Genomic DNA, 20,044 nt, shown 5'->3' on the forward strand with positions numbered 1-20,044 from the left:
CTTGTGTTCTTCTCCTTGTTCCGCTGCATCCATTGAAGAGGGGCATGGTCAGTCACGAGGACAAATCTGTGCCTGAGCAAGTAGTAGCGCAATGCTTCGATGGCCCATTTTACGGCAAGGCACTCTCTCTCCATCACTGCATATTTTTGTTCCCTCAGAAGGAGTTTCCTACTGAGGTAGAGAATTGGGTGTTCCTCCTCCCCGACCATCTGTGATAGAACGGCCCCCAACCCTACTTCCGATGCATCTATCTGCAGGATAAATTCCTTGGTGAAATCAGAAGCTATCAGTACGGGGTTACTGCAGAGGCACTCCGTAGGTCTGTGAATGCTTCCTCTGCTGCGTCAGACCATCTCACCAGATCAGGTCCACAGGCTTTCACTAGGTCTGTCAGGAGGGTTGCCCTTGTCGCAAAGTGGAGGATAAATCGTTGGTAATACCCCACTACACCTAGGAATGCCCTGACTTGTTTCTTGCGACGTGGTCGGGGCCAATTTTGGATGGCCTCCTACTTGTTCACTTGGGGTTTTACCAGACCTTTTCCCACAATGTAGCCAAGATATTTGGCCTCCATAAACCCTACAGCGCACTTGGCAGAGTTTGCTGTAAGGCCAGCTAGCCTGAAGGTATCAAGGACTGCCTCCACCTTCTCTAGGTGGGTTTCCCAGTCTGGGGTATGAATGACCACATCGTCCAAGTAGGCAGCAGCATAACTGTTATGCGGGCGTAATAGCTTGTCCATGAGGCGCTGGAAGGTAGCTGAGGCCCCATGTAGTCCAAAAGGGAGGACAGTATATTGAAAAAGACCCTCTGGTGTAGAGAACGCAGTTTTTTCCTTTGTGTCTTCCGCAAGGGGAATCTGCCAGTACCCCTCTGTCAAGTCTAGGGTAGTCAAGTACTGGGCATTACCCAGATGGTCCACTAGCTCATCTATGTGAGGTATGGGGTATGCGTCAAACTGGGATACTTCGTTTAGTCGCCGGAAGTCGTTGCAAAACCTTGTGGTGCCATCAAGTTTGGGCACCAGCATGATTGGGCTGGACCACTGACTGTGGGATTCTTCAATGATTCCCAAGTCTAGCATTTTATTTACTTCTGCTTTTATTTCCTCCCTTTTGGCCGCTGGCACCCGATAGAGCCTCATTGTTATTCTGGCCGCAGGTTTCGTGACGGTGTGGTGATACGTCTCAGTTGTTCGACCCGGTTTTGTCGAACACGTCTTGGTTCCAGAATATCATCTCAGACACCTCATTCTTCTGGTCTGGTGTTAAATCGGGAGACACTCTCACCTGTTTGGAAAGCTTGTTTTCCTGAGTTAGGTCTTTTTGGACACTTACGCACGCCTCTTGTGCATGCCAGGGTTTCAGAGGGTTGATGTGATAAATCTGTTCTTGTTTTCGGTGTCCTGGCTGCCGCACCTTGTAGGTTACTTCCCCCACGGGTTCAACCACCTCATAGGGCCCCTGCCATTGGGCCAGAAGTTTGCTTTCTGCCGTGGGTACCAACACCATCACCCGATCCCCTGGTTGGAACTGCAGACTTTTGCCTGGTGCGATTGTAATGGGTTCTCTGGGGCCTCCTGTGCCTTTTCCAAATGTTCCCGTACAATAGGGGTGACCCGGGCTATCCGGTCTCGCATCTGTATTACATGTTCTCTATTATATTTCTCCCCTCATTGGGTTCCTCTTCCCAGATCTCTTTGGCGATATCTAGTATGCCACGGGGTGACACCCGTATAATAACTCAAAGGGGGAAAACCCAGTTGAGGCCTGAGGTACCTCCCGGATAGCGAACATAAGATAGGGTAGTAGGGTGTCCCAATCCTTCCCGTCCCAACTTACCACCTTCCGTATCATAGCCTTGAGGTTCGGTTAAACCTTTCTACCAACCCATCAGTCTGCGGATGGTAGACTGAAGTTCTCAGGGTATATATATATGGAGCAGCGTACAGAGGTCCTTCATTAGCTTTGACATAAATGGGGTTCCTTGGTCTGTTAATATCTCCTTTGGTAGCCCACTCGGGCAAAGATCCCCACCAGCTCTTTGGCTATCATTTTAGAGGCTGTGTTCCGCAGGGGGACGGCTTCTGGGTAGCGAGTAGCATAGTCCAAAACAACAAGTATATATTGGTGGCCCCGAGCCGTCTTCTCCAGGGGTCCCACTAGGTCCATGGCTATTCGCTCAAAGGGGACCTCTATGATGGGAAGGGGTACTAAAGGTGCCCTCAGGTGGGGACGGGGACTGTGCAGCTGACACTCCGGGCAGGACGCACAGTACCTCCGCACTTCTTCATGTACTCCTGGCCAGAAGAACCGTCGTAGGACTCGTGCCAGGGTCTTCTCTACCCCAAATGCCCCCAAAAAGATGACTATGAGCAAGACTTAATACAGCATTCTGGTGTTTTTGAGGTACTAGGATCTGCTGTACCTTCTGCCCCTGTACTGGTGCAACCCAGTATAAGAGATTCTTCTTCATTATGAAGTAGGGTCCTGGTCCCTGGGTTTTTCCCTTCCACGGGGACCCCATCTATTTCAGTCACCTCCTTCCTAATGTTGTCGTACCTTGGGTCTTCAGCCTGGTCCCATCCAAAATTTCCTCTCCCGGGGCTAATCTGCCCAAGATCTAGGGGCCCAGTCTCTGTTGCCTCTACTGGTTCAGAAGCATTAGGGTGGGGGTCAGACTCGGGTGCTTCTCCCTCCTGGGTGGCCTCCTTTTCAGCTGCTCGGGTCCGCCTACCTACGAGAGCGACCCTCTGGCTTTGAGTCAGTATTTGGGTTCCCAAGGCCTTAGCTGCCTCCTTTCCCCTTTTTGACTTTCTACCCTGTCTGGGAATGGAAAATAAATCTGGGGATATTTCAGAGAAGACTGGGGGTTGACAGTCTACTGTGGATGCCTCACTAACTTCAGGGTTCCCCTTTTCCTCCAATCCTCCTACTGGGAGTAAGTTTCCAAACCCTGGGAAGTCCCTCCTATGAGCACCGGGTATGGGAGTTTAGGGACTACACCTGCTGCTACCTCAGTAGTGTTCCCCTGAATCTCAATTTTACTGGATGGTGGGTAATAACCAACTGTCCCATGGACGCATGTTATCCCGTATGCTTAGCCCGCAGCAGCTGACTACACTTCACGAGCTTCCCCGAGACAAGCGTGATAGCACTCCCCAATCAACCAGTGCTGGTCTCTACCCCATTTAGCTTTACTGGTCTGGTGTACATATGTGGGGTTAGTGAGACCCCCACAAGGTGGATTAGGGAGCATGGGTCTGCCCAGTTCCCCAGGTTACACTGCATAGGCTCCTCAGCATTGGGACACTGTGCAGCTATATGTCCCCACTCCCTGCAGGCATAACATCTGTATGGAGCCCTAGGCATTCCCCGGTCTCTTGGTTTGGGCAATCTAACATCAGATCCTCTTCTCCCTCCAGTGCTCTGACTCTTTGTGGCCTCTGGTGGCCTTCAGCCCCTCTCTTTTTTTCCACCTGGCCCTCCTGGTGGCCCAGTCACCGAGCTCTAGGCTTGGTGCTGCTAGTTTAACCCGGGGTGCCTCTTCCTTAACTGGTCGGGTCAGCTCCCTCGCCGTCCTTCGCCTCTCTACCAGTGCAACAACCTCATCATAGGTGGAGGTTCGTTCTGGCTTACCCAGGCACGAAGGTCTGGCAGTAGTCCCCTCATGTATCGGTCGATGACCAGAACCTCTAGTATCTCTTCCGGACTCCGGGACTCCGTTCGCAACCACTTTCGTGCAAGATGGATGAGGTCATACAATTGGGACCGCGGGGTTTGTTTCCTGGTACCTCCACTCGTGATACTGCTGGGCCCGCACTGCAGTCGTTACCCCAGATCTGGCCAGGATCTCTGCTTTCAGCTGGGGGTAGTCTGCTGCAGCCTCTTCAGGCAGATCATAGTAGGCCTTCTGGGCCTCCCCACACAGGAATGGGGCAAGGATGCCAGACCACTGATCTCGAGGCCAGGCCTCCCGTAGGGCTGTCCTCTCAAAGGCCAGAAGGTATGCCTCTACATCATCCTCCCGCATCATTTTCTGCAGCCAATGGCTGGCCCATATGATCTGCGTCCCATCATGGCTGCGGTTCAGCTCTGTAAGGGTCTTTACCTGGTTTACCAGTTCCCGCAACATAGCTCGTCTTGAGAAGCCTGGTCCATCAGCAGGCGATTAGTCTCTTGCTGCAGCCGCACACTGCCTCCTGTTGGGCAGCTGCCTGGACACGGGTAGCCTCCTGCTGGCCGCCGTAGCTTGTATCAATGCCCGTACTAAGTCATCCATTGTGGTGAAAAAAAAAAAATCCCTCTACCTTTTTTTTTTTTAACACCCTCCTTCTTCTGCTGCGCTGTGCACACACCAGATCCCACTCCTGACACCAGTTGTGACAAAGTTCCTCCTCTACCTTGGTGGGTCCTGCGCTTATTTCACCTCAGTGATCTTCCCCTTTTGTGGAACCCACAGTCTGAGTTAGCTCCTCCTATGTCTGATCAGGAGTTAGGAGGTTTGGGGGGAACCTGGGCCTGTCCTCTACTCTGGGTTCCAGCCCAGGGACCTGTGGATCGCAGCTGTCTATAGTGCCTCCTGTAACAGCTGCATGACAGCTACAACTCCCTGGGCTACTTCCCCATGGCCTCCTCCAAACACCTTCTTTGTCCTCACCACAGGACCTTCCTCATGGTGTCTGATAATGCCTGTAGTCCTTAGTCCTCCAGCAGCACAGCCTCTCACTCTCAGCTCCTTGTGCCTCTTGCTCCCAGCTCCTCACACGCACTTCCTCTCCTCTGACTCCTCCTTGCCTGACTGGAGTAAGCTCCTTTTTAAACCCAGGTGCCCTGATTAGCCTGCTTTGATTGGCTGCAGGTGATCTAATCAGCCTGTCTGCCTTAATTGGTTCTAGCAGGTTCCTGATTACCCTAGTGCAGCCCCTGCTCTGATCACTCAGGGAACAGAAAACTACTCATCCAGTGACCAGTATATTTGCCCTCTACCAGACTCCTGTACCCCACTGGCCTGGGTCTGTCACACTACGCTGATGGGAGAACCCCTCCCATGGGCATACATGGTGTCTACACTGAAGTGCTACAGCAGTGTAGGTCCAGCGCTGTAGCTATTCTGCTGTAGCAGTTTAACTGTACAAATACCATGAGTAAATCGCTCACCAGCACCAACTGCAAAAAAACTGTTTTTTGTTTGTTTTAAAATTTGATAATTTAAGGTTTTTTTCCCAATAGTGTTATTGTTTTTTACAACTGGGTCAGACAAGTTGAAAACTCTGGGTGAAATCCTGGGTCTACTGAAGTCAACAGGAGCTTTGCCACTGTGAGTCAGAACTGAGTACCATCAGCTTTCTGAAAATACCATAGACCTGTTAACAGGCTCATATACACATTGAATAATAGGAGTGACAAGTGAGCCCTCTGCTTCTCCACATAAGAAAACCTTTTGGGCAGATGAGCAATTGTCCAATGCTATCCTCAGAAAGAACAGAATGAACCCGCTCAAGATAAACTCCATGTAGCCATGCTAGGGATAACAAAAGTATCAAAAGAACCGTGGGTGAAATCCTGGTCTTCTTGAAGTCAAAGGCTGTTTTGCTATTGACTCTCACAGAACCAGGACTTGAACCTCTTGTGTTTAGCAGTATAGAAGCCAGCAGCCTGATCTTAAAAAAAATCCAAGCAAAACAAAGCTATTGACACTGGATCATCAACCACTGCCAAGAGGAGATCAAACAGCATAGCTAGTTTCTGTACCACACCCTACTCTGAAACTGGATTGATGGGGTGGGGGCGGCGGTCAAAGAAGCTGAGGAATCCAAATATTGCAAGAGCTGCTTCACTGTAATTTTCTCATCAGTTTTAACCAAAAGGTTAGAAACAGGCTGACATTAAATTGTCCATATCAAGAGAGAATTTCTTGAACACAGGGTCAGATCAGTTTGCTGCATGTTTCATTGACTGGAACCTTATAAATATTTTGTTTCATGAAGCAAAAGAAGAAATAGAGTCCATCTTGCTCTCTCTTAGCTGTGCTGACTCTGCAAGGTTAACAGGAATAAAGAACAGGAAAGAAACCTCTTATTGTCACTGAAGCAGGGCTGCCCAGAGGATTCAGGGGGCCTGGGGCAAAGCAATTTTGGGGGTCCCTTCCATAAAAAAAGTTGCAATACTATAGAATACTATATTCTCCTGGGGGCCCCTGTGGGGCCCGGGGCCTGGGGCAAATTGCCCCACTTGCACCCCCCCCCCCCCCCCCCCCCGGGAGCCGCACTGAAGTCAGCAGATAAGACTGAATACACACACGGAGCAGATTTGCTAAGTAAAAAGGTACAATTTTTGCTTTTCAGAGTCAAAGTGCACTTCAGATATGTGATAATGTTAACTCTAAATGTATTTGCATTGTGTTTTAAAATATCAGACAGTGTTCATTAACATTGTTAATTAAACACAAAAGCATTTAATTTTCTGGGAAGGAAAGAGTGGTATAATTAGTCTAAATATCAACTTTAGGTGACTATAATCAATACAAAATGATATCATGTTACTCATCTGTAAGTGTGCTTTACTGTATAACAACAAAACCATTAAACAACAGGTTTAGTACAATCATGCAGCATGTCCAATCAGCATCTAGCTTGTGTAGAGTAGGTTGGTATTATCAGTAGATAAATTAGACCCACTACAGATCCCAAAGCATTCCAGGCCTCCTTTTTCTTTCTGAACTTCAAGATGTCCATGATGTGTTGAAAGTTTTACTCTCTTAAGTACCCCTGGAGTTTTTAACAGTAGAAAGAACAAAGAAAAGATAACACTGGGGGGAACGGGGATGGCTTTTCTGAGAAGCTGACCTTTCCTCTTAATAGGTCAGCATGCTGCAGAGCCAGCATCCATGGCCTTCTGAGACTTGCTCAGCTCACAAATATGATTAAATTTTTGCTGGACTGAGCTTCACTATACATTTTCAGCAGCAATCTTCTTCAGCTATTCATTTATTTACTGGCACACCTGTTTACAAATGTACAAAGGAAATATTACAATTAAACAAAATGCATATGAACAGCAGAAGTGGATGGGTAGGGTTCTGTGGCCTGCTTTGTGCAGGAGGTCAGACTAGATGATCATGTTGGTCCCTTCTGACCTATGAGTCTATGAGTCTATGAGCAGAGGGATAGTGTATGATGGCAGGAATAAATTAGGCGAATTATAATAGTAGAGGTGTTACAGTTGCAGCCAGGAAGATAACCAAGTATGCTGCAGTCAAATGAAGGAATACTCTCATTTGATGTTTCTTCACTTGCGAGCAATTCTTCTCAGGTAAAGCTTGAACAGGAAAATTTGGATTTCAAAGTGATTGCTCTACCCATTCAGGCACAGCAGAACTTCCATTAGTTTTTCTGGTATCCTTTTTAAAATCCCTTTGTGGCACTGAGGAACTAAGTATGATAGAACTATTTTTCAGTTCAACCATACTCCTTGTGTCTCCAAAACTATTCTCCCAATCCCTCCCTCATCCCAGGCCCCTCACCTGATTCTTTACTCACCCCTCAGCTCAGCAAAGCAGAAACCCACAAATCCCCATAATCTACCACTACCTTTCAGCCTATACATAGGACCAATTCATTACCGCTCTCATCCTTCCTCCCTGTTCTGCTTTCATGCCATTGCCCTTCTTGTCTACTGCAGATATTTACTCAGATGCAGTAATGGAGTTATTGGCAGTGAACAGAGTGGGTAGGGAATTGTCCCATAAAAAGAGTCTTTCCTACCAGATGACACAAACCTTTGATGACCTCACATGCAGGTTTCCCAAAGATCTTTTCTAATACCCTAGATTGGTACCAAACTAACAGCCTAAATATATTGTTAGATGCAATATAAATATGATGTAGTGTAATCAGGGCCTCAGTGCAATCTAATTTACACATTTACTTGTGCACTATGGATTTTCATTAAAATTCTCTAAAAACTATTCCTTGTATGGTTCTTTACTTTGAGTTTTGACAACTGACAGATATTTTTCTTTTCATAAGAGGAGTTTCCTAAGGATGTGTTTCAGAGGTTAAATGTCACAATGACAGAAAAAAATTACTGAATCAGATACTCAGTTCAGCTCAATATTTTGATCTGAAGTTTATTTTGACAGAAATGATAGTCTTGGTGAATGCCTATACTATTTTATGGGCTACAGTAGATAATTAAATAAATAAAGATATCCTATCTCATAGAATGGACCCTGAAAGGTCATTGAGTCCAGCCCCAAATCCCCTGTCTTCATTAGCAGGACCAAGTACTGATTTTGCCCCAAACCCCTAAGTGGCCACCTGAAGGATTGAGCTTACAAGCCTGCATTTAGCAGGCCAATGCTCAAACCACTGAGCTATCCCTCTCCCCTGAAAGTAAATCTGAACTGAGAAGTGAACTAACATTTTTGTGATTTCTTTTTTAAAAAAGATCCCTTATTCCTTCTTACCTGAATTTAAAAAAATAATTAAAACTATTTTATTGTAACGTTATTGATAGACTCCTTTATTGATTCATATTTTAATAATGTATTTATGATGTCCTTAATCAGAAATCAAGCTGAAATGTGATATTTGTGCCAATGAAGTATAAACCACTTGCGAAGCCTTTAAAGTAAAGCAGAAAATAAATATTTACATGTAGCTCCTTGTTTACATATATTCACATGCACTTCTACCAAATAGCTGCAGGATTTCACATATGAAAGGTGACGATTACTGTCAGTAATATTATCATGTTTTTATCTTTTTCTTTTTCCTTTGGTTTTTTGGAAGGAAACATTACTTACCCAACATTTTCTGCATCTTCATCACACTCAGCCCTGTATTTGCAAGCCCCACATTTGGAGTGTTTTCTGTGAACTTCTGTTCCAGATCCTTCATACTCTAAATAAAACAAGGCAGTGTCATCAGAGAATGTGACTTCTTTCACATTATGCTATGACTCTGTCTACAGAAATTAGCTTGCCCTTCAACAGGAAAGCAGCTTGTAGGCATAGCATTGTCATACATTTATAGCACAGTCATTAGCCTCACCAGTATTACTTCTTCCAAAATTGGACAACAACTAAAGTTTGATAGAGTGATAACAATGACAAGATAGCACACAAAAACAAAACAAAACAAACAAAAATGAAAAGCAAACAAAAAACATTTTGCTTCATTGGCTATTTACTATTCCTTTATTGTTGTACAGAGTGATTTGCTATGGATTTTCCTCAGTTCTCTAAATCTGACACTAATATACATACTAGCTTATTTTAAGGAAACTTTATTTGCCACTAACACCATATGAAACATGCACCTTTTAATGCCATTTGACTAGTAATTTAATGATGTTCAGGTAAAGAACATATACACAGCCAAGCAGAAAGAAGAGAAAATATTTTAACTGAAGTTCTCTAATTATAGACATAGTTCCATGTAACTCCTAGTTACATATAATGATTTTTTCCTCTGTGTACCTGAGGATAGATTTTCTTTCATTTTGTACTAGATTATACTCATTTCTCATAGTTTCAGTCTTATTCCTTTTCATCAGTGGTTTAGGACATACAGAAGAACCAGTGCATTTTCCTGATAAGATACTGATAGAAATGGAACTTCCTGTAGAAGATAGAGCATATCTCCAAGGTTCAAAAACAGTGGTCCTACAGGCAACAGCATTATTCTTGTGGTTCACACTGACATGATAGCTCATCAGTCACATGGGGGGAAAACGTAGAACCACAATGTTCTGATGTAGGACAATCTAAAATTTGATAAATGCTTAATTTATAACTGTTATGACACATTTGGTGGAATATCATAGTGAATAGTGTTATCTTTTTTCCTCCATGAGTTCATAAAAAATATCAAGCTGATCAATAAAAATATACTTTTCAAATTCAAAGTACAGAACAATGTAACCATAAGAATATTAAGATCTTCAAAGGTACAAAAAGCTCACTGAGCCAAAAGTACTGCATTGTTAGAAGGACATGGTGTATTTTAAAGGCATTATCACATGTCAAACATTGCATGTCTAATCACTGTGAATCTCTACACACTTTAGGATCCCTATACACCATAATGACCTACATTTCTGTTAACTGATTCTAAATTAAACACTCACCAGAAAAGCATAATATGAAAACATGTTTCATATTTCAAACCTCACATTTTTTCTAAACTATTGTCACAGCTTTTTTGCCTTTATTAGTGGCCAAGTTAAAGCTAAATATAAAATCTACTTGAACCAAAAACACATTAAAAATCAAACACATTTTAATGTTAGATGGGCAATATAAATATAAAATTGTCAAACACAACCAAAGCTGTGTCTAGTTATATTTTATAATACATTTCTATTTATGCTCAGTGCACCTTAAAGAATTAAATCTGTCTTTATCCTTTTAAGAACACAATTGTTTCTCCATACTGGACTAAAAATAATATTGCAGAGAAATAGCTTAAAATAATGTGGTTAATTTAATTTCCCATTTTTTTTTTAAATTTGGAGTTCTGCAGGTAATTTTTCTATCTCAATAATACCATTAAAGGAACACTCTAACATTGCAATACAGTGAATTAAAAAAAATTGTTTAAAATAATTTCAGATACTAACCTGTCCCTGAGTCACACTGCCAAATTTTTGTGGTTTTTACAACCACATTTTCCTACTTTTAAAGTGATTTTCTCCGTTTTCTTGACTTTTAAAAGAGTCAAACAGGAGAAACTGACTATACTGAAACAGTGAAATTGGCTATATAAAATGCAAAATGTTGTCAAAGATAAAGTTAGTAACATAGAAAAATATTTTCTCTCATCTCCTTCTCTTATAGAGTCTTGTGTGCTACTTGTAACAACAGCCAGTTAAACAAATTAAGCTAGAAGTGTAAATTCTAAGTTGTTGGTATCCCTTAAATACAGCATGTCTGGAAGTATGGAAGAGGAAGAAGCCCCCTTGTACCTATACATGGCTTCTTGGACCTTGGGTCTAGATGCACCTGGAGCAGGTACTCTGGGATTAAATAGATATAGAGATAAATAAAGTCTTGGCTTTATTTCTTACTCAGTGGCTCAGAAAGCATGAGGAGCGGTGGATATAATAATTTATAGCTGGTATAATTTCAGAGATGATAAATTCATAGATTATAAAGACAGAAGGGACCATTGTCATAATCATAATCTGACCTCCTGTATACAACAGCCCATAGGACTTCCCTGAATCAACTCCTGTTTGAACTAGAGCACACCCTTTGGAAAAACAAACAATCTTGATTTTAAAGTTTCCAGAGATGGAGAATCCATCAAACTCTGGGCCAATTGTTCCCCGGTTAATTATCCTCATTATAGTAAATTCAAATCTCATTTCTAGTCTGAATTTGTCTATTTTCAAATTCCAGCCAGTAAAACTTATTATGCTTTTGTCTGCTAGATTAACAGTCCTCTATTATCAAATTTCTATTTCCCACGTATTTATAAACTGTGATCGTCATCCTTTAAACATTTCTTTGTTAAACTAAATAGATTGAGCTTCTTGAGTCTTGCACTATAAGGCATGTTTTCCAATCTTTTAGTTATTCCCATGGCTCTTCTCTGAACCCTCTCCAATTTATCAACATCCTTCTATCATAGATTTCAAGGCCAGAAGGGATCAACTCCAACAATCTAGTCCGACCTCCTGTAGACTACAACTTCCAGGCCATAGAACTTTCCCCAAAATAATTCCTAAAGCAGATCTTTTAGAAAAACATCCTATCTTGATTTAAAAATGGTCAATGATAGAGAATCCACTATGACCCTTGGTAAACTGTTCTAATGATTAAGTATCCTCACTCTTAAAAATTTACACCTTATGTCTAGTCTGAATTGGTGTACCTTCAATTTCCAGCCTTTGGATCATGTTATATCTTTTTTAGACTGAAGAGCCCATTATTAAATATTTATTCCTAATATAGGAACATATAGACTGTAATCAAGTCACCTTGTAACCTTTGCTTTGCTAATCTAAAGAGCCAAATTAGTTTTCTTGCAGTCTTCTGGAACTTCCCCAATGCTCCAATACTTACTGAAAAATCAAAGGTTCATGAAATTGGCCCTTTTCAAACATTATATATATATATTACTTGCTTGGAATTTATTTCATTTGTTATATTCAAAGAAAATAAAGTCATGAGCACTTGTATCTAAGCTACCACTAATTTTTAGTACTGTCATCGTTTCCTCTTTGTCTGTCAAGATGAGGTCTAAGCTAGAATTCCTCTCTGTTGGATGCACCACTTTGTCGGTGAGGCAATTCTCATCTATAGTATTTAGAAATTCTCAGGATGTTTTAACACCGGCAGCATGAGGCCTCTAGCATATGTAGACTTGGTAGAATTCAATTTTTTTAATATATTTCAACAGCTAATATTGGCACTTATTTTTATGCATCTTTTCTATTTTTAATCACTCAGTTTTCACAGTTGCAAGAAACTATGAGGAGAACAGACAATAATTTAATGACAGCAGATGTGGAGATTCAAAAAGTTAAAACTTCATAACTGTTAAAACATAAACTGTCAGCATCACATATCAAAATATACACAGTAAATAGCCTTAAAACAAACTGTGCTAAAATTTGTTTTATCATCACCAGAAATATTTTTATCGATTTGTGTGTGTACAGTAAAATCAATGTTTACCAACATTAATTGATAAAAATCTAATCCTTCAAGGCCTAAACATGTATTACTCAGATTACAGTCCTCCATGATCACAGAGGTTTCCTACCCCACACATTAAAGATAGGTGCTTAGGGAGCTGGTCATCCTGTTTTCTAGTGTGATTTTGTGGTCTGTAGCAGACACCAATTAGGACCAATTTTGTGCTTTATCTGTTGGGACACTGATCTATAAACATTCAAAAGCATTTTCTTCCAAGCTGGCAGTGATTCAAACAGGTAATGCCATTTGTGACAGAATGCCACTCTTCCTCATCCTTCACCTACTCAATCCTTTCTAAATAGGTTATAATCATTGATTTCTACATTCCAATCATGCGAATTATCCCACCAGGTTTCAGTAATACCAACTAGATTGAATTTATGCTCATAAATGAGCAATTCAATTCCTCTTGTTTATTACCAAGGCTTCTGGCAATGGAGCATGGGCAATTAAAGAATTTCTTCTGTTCACATCCTGTGTTGTCTTGATTAATTTTGTTCTCAGCATCTTGATTTTGTTCTCAATGAATGCTCATTTGTACCCTCTTTTCCCACTCTACTTTTGTTACAGGCCCATCAAATAAACACACACACACACACACACCCCCCAGCCCGGGGTCATTCTCTTGTTATGTCTACACAGAAACTAGACATCTGTGACTCAGGCTTATGGGGCTCAGGCTGCTTCATTGCTGTGCAGATGTGTGGGCTCAGGCAATAGTCCAGGTCTCGGACCCTGCAAGGTAACAGGGTCCCAGAGATCAGGCTCCAGCCCAAGCCTGGAAATCTACACAGCACTGAAACAGCCCCGTGAACCCGAACTTGCTGGCATGGACCAGCCACGGGATTTTCTTTCCTGTCGTACACATACTTTCTGAGTCTGAATGTCTCGCAGGGCTACCCCAGGTTAGCGCAGCATACACACCCACACTTTGTTCAGGGTTGTGCCTAAAGTCACACTCCAGTCCTATGAAACTGAAATATAAATAAACTGTACTAGAATGGAGTGGACTAGAGTTTATGGAGTTGTGGCCAGTCTTTATGTGACCATGCAGAAAGGACTGCTCTCTGACGTGCACACCCTCCTAAGAATGGAAGCCTCTGTGTTCTGAATACAAGGACTGCTAAAGAGGTGTCCCTCATAGGAGCAACTTATCTAAAAGGGGTTAGGAAGTAGGGGGAAACAGAGCTCTATCACTCCTGCATGCTGACCATGTTGTGTGCTGCACCTCTTAAAAGGGGTGTCCCCTAGTGTGCTCCTCTTAGCACAACTAGGCACAAAAATGCCTCCCAATGCACCTCCTTGAGGCAGTGTAGTTCCACAACACCCCGTACTAGAGGCTGTAGCTAAAGGCTACAATCTAGTGACTTGTTTGATTGACAGATTATGGAAACGCTATTATGATATCATAGTTAAGTCTGTGTTCTGTTTTGCAGTTAATGCAAGCCTTCAACCTCTTTGGGATGTCTACACTGCAATCAGAAGCTGACTGCAGCATGCGAAGACATCCCTGAGGTAGCTTTGATCAAGCTAAATCCAATAACAATAGCAGCAAAATTGCAGCAGCATGGGCTGAACAAGCCCGCTTGTGACCCAGGTATGTACTTGAGTGGCTAGCCCGTGTTGTTGCAGCAACATGGTTATTGGTATTCAAGCTAGCTAGATCAAAGCTAGCTTGAGTATGTCTACACATACTGCAGTCATACCCCTGATTGCAGTGTAGACATATGAGGAGGTTACTCACCTTGTGCAGTAATTGACGTTCTTTGAGATGAGTGTCCTTGTGGGTGCTCCACTCTAGGTGTCGGTGCGCCCCTGCGCCTTTGATCGGAGATTTCTGCAGCAGTACTCGTAGCGGCCACACATGCTCAGAGCCTGGCCCCCGCTCTGAGTATACCTCTAGTGAGCATGCGCGGCCGGTTCCCTCAGTTTCTTCTCTACAACGGAGGCTACCCCAACTCCAAAGTAGAGGGGAGGAGGGTGGGTAGTGGAGCACTCACAGGGACACTCATCTCAAAGAACGTCAAAATAAAGTTATATGCAGCACCAGGTGGAAGTAAACCTCCTTCTTTTTCAAGAGATGTAACCTGTGGGTGCTCCAAACTCTGTGACTTCGAAGCAGTATAATCTCAAGGAGAGTAAGGGACTTAACAGGAGATCTGAAGGAATGCAGATAGATAATACTGACTGCCTAACTGAGTGTCAGAGAGAGGGCCTGGTAAGAGCATAAGTGTTTGACAAATGGTGATAAGCATAAGAAGGAAAAATATTGTGGCTGCTCTAACAAATTCAAGTAATGGTAACTAATTACGTAAGAAGGCTACAGAGGTAGATACAGATCTAGCTGGAAATGTGTTTTCTGATCATGCTGAGGTGTAACATTTTTATCTGATAGCAGAGTGGTATGCAATCGGAGATCCAGTTCAAAAGTCTTCTGGTTAGAGATAGCCATGCCTTTGGAGCGCTCGCGATGGAGACAAAGAGTCTAGGAGATTTCTGAAGGGTTTGGTTCTGTCCAAATAGAGGATAAGGCCTTGCACACATCAAGTGTGTGCACTGTGGCTTCGAAGGAGTTTGCATGTGGTTTCGGAAAGAAAGTTGGTAGATGTATTGGTTCATTGATGTGAAATGAAGCGTGAACTTTTGGAAGGAATTTTGGATGTAGGAGTAGAGTAACTTTGTCCTTGAAGAAGAGCATATATGGTGGATCTGCCATGAGGGCTGCTATCTCGCCTGCCCGTTTGGCGGGGGTAATGGCCACCAAAAAGGCTGTTTTCATCGAGAGGTGTAAGAGGGAGCAGGTGGCTAAGGGCTCAAAGGGTTGATGAGTTAAACAGGACAATACTAGGTGAAGATCCCATGGAGGGGTAGATGGCTTAATGTCTGGATATAGGGTTTGGAGTCCCTTCAGGAAACGGTTGGTGATGGGATGAGTGAAGACCGAGGTATTGTCAACTGTACCATGAAAGGTTGTGATGGCAGCTAAGGGGACTCTGATGGAGCTGAAGGAAAGGCCGGATTGCTTAATGTCCAATAGATAGTCGAGTATGCAGGGAAGAGGTGCCGGGTAGGAGACAGTTGTTTAGTTGAGCACCATTTTGTGAATTGTTTCCACTTTCAGAGATAGGTGGTACAGGTGGATTGTGTTCTGCTGTGCAGAAGTACTCTCTGAACTTGGTTGGAACAGTCTAGTTCTCCTTGGGAGAACCATGCAGGTACCAGGTTTTGAGATGAACCATGGAGAGATTGGGGTGAAGAAGCCGGCCGTGTTGTTGTGATAAGAGGTTCGGGATGAGAGGCAGGGAGATCGGTGGTCGAATTGTCATTCTGGTGAGGAAAGGGAACCATGGTTGTCTCAGCCATGAAGGTGCGATCAAGATCACCCTGGCAAGATCCGTTCGTATCTTTATGAGGACCCTGTTGAGCAATGGTTTTGGGGGAAATGCATAAGCTAAGTCCCGGTGCCATGAGATCATGAATGCGTCTCCGAGGGAGTGTTTGCCCAGTCCTGCCCTGGAGCAAAAATTGAGGCATTTCGTGTTTTTCGTGGTTGTGAAGAGATCTATGGTTGGGTGACCCCAAGTTCGAAATATGTTGTAAATGATTCCCTCGTCTATCTCCCATTTGTGCTCCGAAGGGAAATGTCTGCTTAACTCATTGGCAGTGGTGTTCATCACCCCTGGGAGATAAGCAGCTGATATGCGGATGTGGTTTGCAAGGCACCAATTCCAGAGTTTTATGGCCTCTGAGCAAAGAGAGTGGGAATGAGCCCCTCTTTGTCTGTTTACGTAGAACATGCAGGCAATGTTGTCTGTTATTATGCGTACATGCTGATTCTTGATTAGTGGAAGGAAGCAGCGGCAGGCATTTCATATAGCTTGAACTTCTAGAACGTTCATGTGCAGGGAGGTCTCAGAATGAGACCATAGCCCATGGACTGTTTGGTGAGAGATGTGGGCCCCCCAGCCTGTGAGGGATGCATCGGTCGCCATCATCAGAGTGAGGGGGGGTGGTCTAGAGGAAGGGGATTCCAGAGCAGAGGTTGTAGGGGACTGTCCACCATATGAGAGAGTCTTTGACTTGGTAGGGTATGGCCAGTTGTTTGTTTAGTGAATGCACGTTTGGATTGTAAATCGTGGCCAGCCAAGCTTGGAAGCACCTAGAGATGTGCGTTCTGGATCACGAAAGTGCACGAGGATGTGCCCTAGTAGTTGGAGGCAGTGTCGGGCGGTAACCCAAGGGCTGTTGTGAAGTCTTGTAGCCAGCAGTTTTATGGTATTGAATCGGTCGGGTGGCAGAGATGCCAATCCGGTTGTGGAGTCGAGGCTCACTCCTATAAACTCCAGGTGCTGGATAGGACCTAATGTGAATTTGCTTTCGTTTATTTGCAGGCCCAGGGATTGGAAGCACTTGATGGTGATTTGTGTGAAGCGGAGGGCCTCGTCGAACGTGGAGGCCTTCAGGAGGCAATCGTTGAGGTAAGGGAATATTATGACTCCTTTTTTCCTCATGTAGGCAGTGACTACCGCTAGGAGCTTGGAGAAAACTCAAGGGGCAGTGGAAAGGCCAAATGGTAGAACTCTGTATTGGAAATGCGTTAAGCCAAGGGTAAAACGAAGAAAATATCTGTGGGCTGGGTGGATAGTGATGTGAAAGTAGGCGTCTTGTAGGTTGGGGGCTGAAAACCAATCGCGCTGCTCCAGAGCTGGAATTATGGTGGTGAGAGTAACCATCTTGAACTTTTGCTTTTTGACAAATTTCTTGAGTCTCCTGAGGTCGAGGATCGGTTGCCATCCTCCAGTTTTCTTTTCTGTTAAGAAATAAGGGGAGTAGAACCCTTTCCCCTTGTAGCATTCAGGCACAAGTTCGATACAACCAGGTGAAGGAGATGTTGTACTTCTTGCTGGAGGTGTGGCTTGTGAGAGGTGTCCCTGAAGAGGGACGGGGAGGGTGGGAGGTACGGAGAGGAAGGGGATAGAATACCCAGTTGTGATGACCTCTAGAACCCACTTGTCGGTGGTAATATTCTGCCATTGGTGCAAAAATGGCTGTAGGTGGTGTCCAAAGATAGTTGTAGGCAGTGCATACGCTGAAGTTGGGACGATGCTTACGAGACCCTCGACCAAAGGTTCAAATCTGCTTATTAGTTGGAGGAAGTTGGGGCATCCCGGAAGAATTGGGGCGACGCCGCTGGTATCTGAATCTCTGGCGTTGGTGTTGCTGATCCTGAGATCTTGGGAAATGCTGAGTATATGGGGGGTAGCGTGGACGGTGGTAAGGTTGATATATGTACTCTCGCCTTCTGGTTGTAGGGGTTTGGATGCCTAAGGATCGAGGAGTTGTCCTTGAGTCCTTCATTGAGTGGAGCACCTCATTCGTGGTGGAAGCAAGAGTTTATCACCATCAGAAGGGAGATCCTCTATGGTGCTCTAAACCTCGCGAGGAAAGAGGGAAGAGGAGAGCCATGAACTTCGGCGCATGACCACTGCCGTAGCTGATCTTGCTGTGGTATTGGCTGCATCCAGAGCTGCTTGAAGAGCCGTGCGTCATATGATTTGGCCCTCGGAAACTAAAGCTGTAAACTGTTGTTTCTTGTAGTCTGGAATGTGTTCAATAAAGTCCACGAACTTGTTATAGTTTCTGTGGTCGTGCTTTGCCAGAATTGCAGTATAATTGGCAATTCGAAATTGTAAGGTTGAACAGGCATACACTCTGCGACCCAGCAGGTCTAAGCGTTTGCCTTCCCTGTTGGCTGGGGTATGTTGTTTGTTCCTTTGATTGGCTGCATCCACTACCAGTGAGTTTGGCGCAGGATGTGAGAAAAGGAATTCAGAGCCCTTAGAGGGAATGGCGTATTTACGGTCCGCTTGTTTGCAGGTAGGCTGGCCTGTGGCTGGAGCCTGCCAGATGGACTTAGCAGGTTCCAGAAGGGCGGCATTGATTGGTAATGCCAGTCTGGATGAAGAAGAGGGTTGCAGGATGTCCATTAACTCATGTTGTTGGTGCGGTACTTTCTCTAGATTGATTCTAAGCTCGCTGGCAACCCTTTTAAAGAGATCCTGGAATTTCAAAAAATCGTCTGAGGACGGTAGAGGGGAGGGAAGTAAGGCTTCTTCAGGCATTGCTTCAGTTGGTGCTTCAGTTGGTACTGGGTCAGGAGCAGGAGTTGATTGATCCTGAGAATGGGAGGATGCCGCCAAGTGAGTCATATCATTTGGACGTTCGCGTCTCGTCGGATTGGAATAGCGGGTGTGCTGCTGAGGAAAAGGTGCCCATGGGGCCCAATACTGCCATGGTGGTGGAAAAGGCATAGGTGGTGCCATCCAGGGGTTAACGCACCAGGAGGCAGGGTCTCGAGGGTAGTCTGAGACAATTTTCCTGTGCTCGCGGGTGACAGGACTCCGAGGATGGAATTCTGATTGTATTGAAACATCAACCTGTAGTTCAGACTCCTCCTCACTGGAGGAAGGCTGTTCGGACCCTGAATCATTCGTAAGGGAGAAGCAGTCTTTAAGGAAGGGCGATTGCAGTGTAGGTGACACTAGGAGGTCACTTGACTGGGTAAACGGCAGCGCTGAGGCAGCTGAAGGTGAAGGCTGATAGAATTGCTATGAGGGAACCCGGGCTTGCACCGGAGTTCTCAGTCTTGGCTCCATGCCAAGTAGCGCTGTTAATGCTGGTGCCGTAGTCAGTGCCGTGCTATTAATAGCAGGCTGCGGTGCCTCAGGGGGGGCCTGATTTGTCGGCATCGTGTTGATCGCGGTGCCGATAGGTGCCATAATAGAGGCAGGCAACTGAAAGCCTGTTGCCTTGGCACTGGAGCCTCGCACTGCCGCCGAAAGCACAGGCAGGTTTAACGCGGTGCCAGAGGAGCCCGGCTCGTCGAAAATGCTCAGGCCGGGGAGCACCAGTAAGGAGACTGTGGATCTGACCGGAGAAGGTTTGTGTCTAAGGGCTTCTTTTGAATTTGACAGAAGGGGTCCTCATTTTTCTGCTTTCTTCTGCTTTTTAGAAGTGGGAGAGCTATGTCAGTGAGTGGAGGCAGAGTCCATGCCAGGGTCTAAGGCGGACCCTAGGGATTTTTGAAGTAAAATAAGTTTAAGTTTTGTCTCCCTGTCCTTTCTCGCTCTGGAACTTAGTTTAGTGCAGTGAGCACATTTTTGGGGAATATGGGTCTCCCCCAAACATTTTATGCACTGTGAATGTCCATCGGAGAGAGGGATAGCGTCCTTACAGGAGGAGCAGCGCTTAAAGCCTGTGAAACCAGGCATATTTGAAGTGGCTGAGAGAAAAAAATTTTTTTTTTTAACAGTAGAAAAAAGGTAGGTAACACTAA

General features: G+C 44.5%; 1 protein-coding gene across 1 annotated transcript in view; it reads right to left on the reverse strand.

Moving 5' to 3' along the window:
• The window catches only part of TMEFF1 (transmembrane protein with EGF like and two follistatin like domains 1), a 246,248-nt gene that overhangs the window by 34,778 nt on the left and 191,426 nt on the right, over nucleotides 1-20,044 (reverse strand). Inside the window, exon 5 of the mRNA XM_032774982.2 lies at nucleotides 8,809-8,905. Within this exon, the coding sequence (XP_032630873.2) occupies nucleotides 8,809-8,905 (97 nt within the window). The remainder of the gene's footprint in view (nucleotides 1-8,808; nucleotides 8,906-20,044) is intronic.

Source organism: Chelonoidis abingdonii, chromosome 2 (genome assembly GCF_003597395.2).
Source record: "Chelonoidis abingdonii isolate Lonesome George chromosome 2, CheloAbing_2.0, whole genome shotgun sequence".
Lineage (NCBI taxonomy): Eukaryota > Metazoa > Chordata > Testudines > Testudinidae > Chelonoidis > Chelonoidis abingdonii.